At 37.9% G+C, this 8,518-nt stretch overlaps 1 protein-coding gene across 2 annotated transcripts; it reads left to right on the top strand.

Annotated features, from left to right (window-relative positions):
- The first annotated feature begins 1,106 nt into the window (after positions 1–1,106).
- On the top strand, positions 1,107–8,279 carry LOC112458018 (serine/threonine-protein phosphatase 4 regulatory subunit 3). Of its 2 annotated transcripts, none has more exons than XM_025021394.1 (6): positions 1,107–2,127; positions 2,688–4,286; positions 4,378–4,475; positions 4,739–4,839; positions 4,947–5,143; positions 5,302–8,279. In XM_025021394.1, exons 1-6 carry the CDS (start codon positions 1,930–1,932, stop codon positions 5,386–5,388), a joined length of 2,280 nt encoding a protein of 759 aa, XP_024877162.1. In that variant the 5' UTR covers positions 1,107–1,929; the 3' UTR covers positions 5,389–8,279. The 2 variants fall into 2 exon arrangements, with proteins under 2 accessions (XP_024877162.1, XP_024877161.1); XM_025021393.1 differs by having other exon boundaries at positions 4,378–4,529.
- The last annotated feature ends 239 nt before the right edge of the window (positions 8,280–8,518 follow it).

The raw sequence follows: 8,518 nt of genomic DNA, 5'->3' as shown, positions 1-8,518 counted from the left end.
ATTTTTCATGCCGTTATCGAATCGAACATGCTGCAATTATGAAAGTCCAATTATAATACTGCCTCGTTTTCAGTGCAAAGAATTATATTATTTGATATATTATCATTTATAATTATTCAGGAGAAGAATATCCGTCAGGTCCGCTCGAAACGACGCCGAATAAATAATACATACATATGTACATATTATTCTCCAGATATAATGCACGCGCGCGCGCGCATACACACATACACACGGAGCATTTATAATAGACATTTATTAATTTCCGAGTCATCACTTCGAGAAGTCGCTCGGCCATCTTTGGCCGTGACGTCAGGAAACGCGGAATCCCGTTGGATTCTGGAGAAAATAATGCATCCGCGCGCGCGAGCCTGGCACGCGAGGCGATCGTTGCGCGAGCGATCCGCATATCTGCGAGAAAAATCTCGCGTCAATCGTCAATGGAAAGTCGCGGAAAAGCGCGCGGGAGAATTCGGCAAACGAAGTATACATATGTTCACTTTAGCGACGGCACGACTCCCGAGATCGTTGCCGTCGCCGTCATATGCACACAATTTAAACTCGGCGAAGCTTTTCTCCACGTTCCACGAGACTTTTCCCCACATCGAAAGCCCGTGCGAGAATCAACGAGCGACGGGCGCGACAGACGTCCGAGAAAAAGGGAGGAAAAAACAAAATAAATATAGGAGAGTCCGACGGCCAACTGACGGAGCGGCGAGTCTCGCCCGTTTGAATTTCGCGCGGCGCGTCCCTGCGTAGCGCGCGGTGGACCCCGTGGCGCGTTGTTATGATCTATCATGGCGGAATGTAGTGTTGTGGCTGCTCGGTGTCTATGTCAATTTTAAAGTGGTGCAGCACAGAGGAAAGGAGCGCGAGCGGCGATGCGAGCCGACGGCGACCGTTGACGGGTATTCGCGTGAGATAATCGTGTTCCTATGAGCGCCGGTATCGCGGGAGTGGCTACCACGTATCACAACGGGCACTCGTCGTTCGTCGCCGCCGCCGTTGCCGCTGCCGCCGTCGCTGCCGCCGCCACCGCCACCGCCACCGCCACCGCCACCGCTGCCGTCGTCGTCGTCGCCGCCGCCACCGTCGTCACCGCCGTCGTCGCCGCCGTCGCCGTCGCCGCCGCCGCCGCTGGAAAAGGAGTCGTGCACAGCGGAGCGGAGTGCGGAGTGCGCCACACGCGCAGCGTTCACTGACCGAGGGTTGTCGGTATCCAAACTGGAGAAGAGCCGTGTCGTCGTGCCGGCCGAGACGACGAGTCCAGCTATCTCGCTTATCTCGACCCTACGTCGCGGTCGCCGCGACACGTGAGAGTCGCGAACACGCCAACTTTTCCCGCGCGCGATCCGCCTCCCGGGTAGAGAGCTCTCATCCCCCGCGGGGAGGAGATCGCCGCCTAACGGTCCGTCCAACGTGCGGCGCGTGGACGCGGCTCCGCCGTGGACCTCGCGAGAGGAGCCTGTCGAAGGGGGAAACGCGACACACGTTCATACATGACGCGCGTCCATTGCCCATGCTATTCGTCGAGCTCGCCGTTTCACGGTACGCACATATGATTGTCGGCCGATCGGGATCGGGACCGAACTGGTGCGTGTAGCTTGTGCACGTTGTCTACGAGGGCCCGCCTGAGAGAGTCGCGGACGTTGGATGCGGGGGCCTTTCGACTGAGAGACCCTGACGTCCTAGCCGGACGTTTTTGTTTATACCAGCACGTGTGACGCAATAACGATAAACCTTGATGGGTCGTACAAGGGCATGCGGGAGTCTAACATATCCAGGTTTTTGTCCGTTCGTTGCTCCAACAGGTATCTGAGAGTTCTCCCGTAGAGACCAACCGCCAGAGAAAGCTAAAGATTGTGCGGAATCCAGAAAGGCATGCGGATTTGTTGGTGATACGGAGAGTGCACTAATTAGTTTCGCAATATGACGGATACACGTAGAAGAGTAAAACTGTATGCCCTCAATGCGGATAGGCAATGGGACGATCGTGGTACGGGTCACGTTTCCTCTTCCTATGTAGAGAGATTGAAGGGAATTTCCCTCTTGGTAAGAGCAGAAAGCGATGGCTCTCTTCTGCTGGAGAGTAAAATACAACCTGATACTGCATATCAGAAACAACAGGTAATCAGAGAACATCCATAAAATTGTTTTTTTCATGACTTTTCAAAAATCTATACTTTTTTTCAAGCACAACACATGGATGTTATTGATTAAATATTGCGCTACTGTTGCTTGGTTATCTTGTACAAAATTTTCCAATCTAGTTGTGATTTTTGTGAAACAATAAGAAATTAAGTATAAATTAAGAATAAATCAATGTGTGTATTTCTTTTATTTGCTTATTATAAAATTTAAACAAACAAAAGAATTTTTTTTAATGTCGCAAATTGTTTCTTAATTATAAAATATTTAATGGTTTTATATTATAGAAGAATCTATATTTCCTATATTATTTTACACATTAACATATTAAGGGCTGGTTGTTCCAGCCTGTTGCTAAACTACCTAGTAGTTAAATCATATGTATGTCTTTGTTTATCCTTTACATTGGACAAAGATAGACATGTGATTTAACTGTCAGGTAGCTTACCAATAGGTTGGAACAACCGGCCCTAAATGTATAACTAATGATTCATAATGCATGTATACATATGTACAAATAAATATGTGTGTGATTTTAGGATACTCTGATAGTATGGTCCGAAGGAGACAATTTCGACTTAGCCCTAAGTTTTCAAGAAAAGGCCGGCTGTGACGAAATATGGGAGAAAATTTGTCAGGTTCAAGGCAAGGATCCATCTGTAGAAATTACACAAGACATTGTGGAAGAATCTGAAGATGAGCGGTTTGATGATATGTCAGATGCAGCACCGCCTATCGAATTACCTCCGTGTGAACTTAGTCGATTGGAAGATATTAATGAGCTCATAGAAAATTGTTTAACGTCCCCGATGAGAAAAGAGAAATTAGCAGTGGCACTAGAGTCCGAAGGTTACATTAAGAAATTGCTAAATCTTTTTCGTACATGCGAGGATTTAGAGAATATTGAGGGATTGCATCATCTTTATGATATATTCAAAAATATTTTCTTACTCAATAAAAATGCATTGTTTGAAGTTATGTTCAGCGACGATACGATTTTCGATGTTGTTGGCTGTTTGGAGTACGAGCCAACGTTATCTCAGCCAAAGAGGCACAGAGAGTATCTTCGACAGTTAGCCAGATTTAAACAAGCAATTCCTATTACAAATACCGAACTACTAGCTAAAATACATCAAACATACAGAGTTCAATATATTCAAGATGTAGTGCTGCCAACCCCGAGTGTATTCGAGGACAACATGCTGAGTACATTGAGTAGTTTTATATTCTTCAATAAAGTTGAAATAGTGACTTTGATACAGGACGATGAGAAATTTCTTACTGAACTTTTTCGTCAGTTAACGGACGAAGCAACATTAGATAGCAAGAGACGCGATTTAGTCCTTTTTTTAAAAGAATTTTGCAACTTTTCGCAAAATCTTCAGCCGCAGGGAAAGGAGGCGTTTTATAAAACGTTAACAGCACTTGGTATACTTCCTGCTTTAGAAATTACTTTGGCGATGAATGATGCACAGACAAAAACGGCCAGTATAGATATATTGACTTATATCGTGGAATATTCTCCAAGTGTTGTACGAGATTATACATTACAGCAGATAAATAACACAGAACAGGACCAAATGTTAGTGAATGTAATAGTTGCTCAACTTGTCGGGGACAGTGATCCTGAGTTGGGTGGAGCGGTGCAGTTGGCCGGTGTACTACGTTTACTTCTCGACCCAGAGAACATGATGGCTTCTGTTAACAAATCAGAAAAGACTGATTTCTTAAATTACTTTTACAAGAATAGTATCGGTACTCTAATAGCCCCTCTCCTGGCAAACACGATCGGAGAACGACCCGCGAGAGAGGATTACAGAACAGTACAACTTTTGGGATTGATCTTGGAATTGTTATCATTCTGTGTCGAGCATCATACGTACCATATTAAAAACTGCATATTGAATAAAGATTTACTCAGAAGAATATTGGTTTTGATGAAGTCGACACATACATTTTTAGTGCTATGTGCATTAAGGTTTATGAGAAAGATTATAGCACTAAAGGATGAATTTTATAATAGGTATATAATTAAGGGTAACTTGTTTGCACCCGTATTCGATGCATTTGTAAGAAACAATGGCAGATATAATCTTCTAGACTCAGCTATACTGGAAATGTTTGAATTTATCAAATTGGTAAGTAGTTGTTGCTTTTGCTTCGTTCAAGGAAAATATATACGAAAGAATTTGGAGTGTTGTACTATGATTTTGTACTATGACGTTTCAGGAGGATATTAAGTCACTATGTTCACATGTTGTTGAAAACTTTTCAAAGGAACTGGAAGCAATTGATTATGTACAAACATTTAAAGCATTAAAGTTAAGGTATGAACAACATCAAGACAAATTGAAAGATCGTGATAGAACTACAATTGACAGGTATATTTAATGATGTATCTCTTTTTTCATACTTATAATGAAAAAAAGATAAAAGGACCCAATTGTGTTAAATATATTTTAGACAGATTAATAAAGATTAATAAGACTAGACAGATTAATAGACAGATTAATAAGACAGATTACTAAAAACTGACAGTACAATCATTTTTATTTTCTAAGTCATATGTAATGGAATTATTTATATGTAGCGTCCCATCAATCTTGCGGAACAGTCGGTATCGAAGGGACCAGAGGCAGCTAGACGAGGAAGAGGAACTATGGTTTAATGAAGAGGAAGAGTTTGATGAAGGTGAGATAATGATATCAAACAATAGTAATAAATCTTATATTTCCAATTTCTGCTAAAATACTATTATCTATCATCCTTAAATTTTGCACTCAATCCCATTTTTATAGATTCGAAAAGTCATCAGCAACAACAACAACAGCAGTCTGTATTAAACAACAATACTGCTAATAATAATATTACCTCGCAACAACCACAAATCAATAATAGCTCGTCAACAACGAATGAATCACCAATTGCTTCGGATATAAATCCTACTCCGGCTATTGGCACTGTGGAAAAAACGGGAACCGCACTGTTCAAGAAGGTAAAACAAGAAAGAGATACATAGTATATACATTTGAAATATAATCATACAGCATCATTTTAATATGCAACTAAAATTATTAATATGCAACTCCATGTAGTTAAATTGACTTTTACGTTGCAATTTGCATCAACAGATAATTTTATGTTAATTTACAGGGGTTAGTCGATTATGAAGGAGATTCTGATGAGGAGGATGAAGATTCAGAATTAAGTCCTTCCCCAAAACGACAACGATTGTCATAGTAGGCAAACTTGGAAAGAACAAGAACATTTGTGATTTTTAATTGCTATTATCATTTCATGACCTTCCTACGTGTAAAAACAGATCTATCTCCTCGGAAGAGACATAGATTGAGCTTTCTTGCTAAGGAATGGACACAACAATAAGTGCTTTTAAAAAAAATGTATAGTGGACACTCATTCATAGATCTGTCTATGTTGACATGTGTATAGTATGTGAAACATAAATAGGGTCTGAATGAAAACTTAAGTAAGTTATGTCGATCGGGGTGTATCGATAAAACAAAGGAAGAATGAACTTTCTTTAATGAAATGAACAGTGTAGTATTGCGGCATGATATGATGTAGCATGATGTACTGTATAATGCGTTAAAAAAAGTAAGGGATACTAAACAAATCATAGAGTCCATTCCACTTGTCTGGAAACATCTTGTGCACTAGGAAAGATAATCTCATGGATAATTATGGATAGTCTAAGAAAATTTGGCCAAAATTAGCCAAGTTTAATGACTTACAGATACACAGGAGATCGAAGCGTACACTTAGATAGACAGTGATAAATTAAGATGTCATAGTTGACTTGTGACGTCACAATTGAAATATCACAGTTAAACTGTGTTTAAACTGTAATCACAGTGTACCACAGTTATCTGATAAGTCTACGAAGAAGGAACTTACAACGTGTTGTAAGACCAAATTCGGAGAAGACAAAGAGTACATGATGTACCGCACAAAAAAAACAACCGAGCGTTTTGTTTTGCTATTCGTAAGTTTCCTATCGCATGCCGTGCGATAGAGAGCGGTTCTTCAGTCAGCGGATCAGGCACTATGAAACTTTATCCAGTTCGACAGAAGTAATATTTAGTTTGTATATATATGTATATTTGTAACGATTGTAAAACAACCACACTCATGGATTAAGCAGAAATACGCAATTTCTTTAAGGATTTAGTTCCCTTTGAAATACTTTCAACAAGCTTTTCGGTTGTCAATGTAAGTAGTAGTAATTGTACAATAAATATTTGATTTATGTATATTTATCAGTCTGCACTTCATGCCCAATGTTAATCCTTGATGTGTAAAGTATAACCTGAATGTATCGCAAAATGCTTAAATATTAGGCTTATGTAAAAAATATAGTGTTCGTATCTAAATGATGGGCAAAGTGGAGCCAGGAATGGCAGAAAAGCGCTTTGTAAAAATAGATTATATACGATTTAGCTTTGTTAAATCATAAACATGTTTAATACAACATATAATTTATATATTGGATAAAAAAATGTCAGAAGATGCAATATAAAATCTTAATTTGTATTTGTGCTTAATTTGTATTAAATTTAACAAAAGATGGAGCATATAATGAATTCGTCTTATAGAAGTGAATAACATTTTGAAATTATATATATATATACATATATAATTGCTTTAAATTGAAGTTTAAGTTTAACTTTACAGTATCATATCAGAGAAATAGATTTATATCTATTTGAATCAGCTCCAGAAAAAAGGTGTCTTCTTTGCACCATTTATGCAAGCGATAAAGCTTACAGTAAAAATGTAATTTTAGCATTTATACTTATAATTCCTATAAGTATATCGCATCGATAACATTCATTTCTACGTCGTTTTTGGTTGAGTTAATTTTCAGAAAAATATTACAAATTAATGTACAGATTTTTCAACGACATGCCTAATACCCGAAAGAATTTCCAAGACTGCTTTAGAACTGTAAGTACATAATGCTTGAAATATTGCAGTGGAGATACACATGTACACATATACATATATATTAATTCTTACTGTAGCGAAAGGGATTCGAAAGTTAAATTCAATCACACAAGATAAACAAATTGTGAATATCTGAATAGGCAAATTCGCTGGAGCTGAGTGATACATGTACATAAAATGTTGTGCAACTTGGACTGATCACAAAAAGAAGAATGTAACAAAGAAATGTAATATTAATTAGTTAAGTAAGATATAATGCTGAGTAATGTTGTTCTTTATGTGTTTTACATATATCCACAATCTATTCGATAATAAAGAACAAATATTAAGCCTAGAATGTTATTGGGTGTAAAGAATGTAAGTAAAAAAAAGAAGAACAAATGAATTAATATCTAAGTGATATTAGAGAGTAAAAATGCGGTCACGTGCTAATTAAATTGAGAAATTTGATATGTACATTTGTACAGAGTGTGTTACGCTCTTATACATTTTGTCATCAATGGTACACTTTATCATTTGCAAACTTCGACATTGTTGTTTTCATTTTTATATTAATATTTATGATATATTGTATTAAATTTTGAAAATTTGAAGAAACATAATGAGCTGGAACATATTTTCCTATCGTTACGAATTCATATTTGTAGAATAAAAATATACTTTTAATATAAAGTAAAATAAAACCTACAATCCAATTAAATTTACAAGCACAAGATCGTTATAATCTCATATTTATTGGCTGCTCTGAAGACGTTGGTGTTTTATCATATGAAGGATACAGAGGAAAAACGATCAATCTCCATCCAGAGTAACTTTGGGGAAAAAAAACGCAATTTTAAGTTTCAAGACATCAGATAGTTTACGTTACGTATATTATAGATTTTCAATACTGGTAGTGAATATCAGAACGCAGCCTTAGTGTTTACTTAATGTTTACATTATTGGACTCTGATAGTTCTTCCCCACAAGCAAGGACTAGGATCCAGCACGGTACAATGCTTTCGATCTTGTAACTGTTCCCGATCAAAACGAATAAGAATTAAGAAAGTTCTTTGGAAATTCCACAAGATAGTATGATCAGATCAATTTTGACAAAAAGTGAACTTTGATCGTTTTTCCCCCTGTGTACCCTTTATATGTCTTCTATTAAATATATTTCATATTTATTATGGTATTATTATATAATATAGCTTTTTTGACCATATGATATGACAGTCTAAAACATTCTGCCTCAAGAACCGTCGCCGAGATCGCAAACATACATTTTTCAACCACACCACATCGATATAATATTAAAGAAGGAAAATATGTCGAGACGTGCACACATTGTACAATATCACATGCTAATACTAGCATGCGTTTTAATTATATAATAAAACAAGATAAGAAGCTTTTTCTTTGAGAA

The sequence above is a fragment of the Temnothorax curvispinosus genome, unplaced genomic scaffold (assembly GCF_003070985.1).
Source record: "Temnothorax curvispinosus isolate PA1 unplaced genomic scaffold, ASM307098v1 QBEX01008610.1, whole genome shotgun sequence".
Lineage (NCBI taxonomy): Eukaryota > Metazoa > Arthropoda > Insecta > Hymenoptera > Formicidae > Temnothorax > Temnothorax curvispinosus.
The sequence above is the reverse complement of the archived record's forward strand: the minus strand, read 5'-3'. Positions and strand labels throughout refer to the sequence as shown.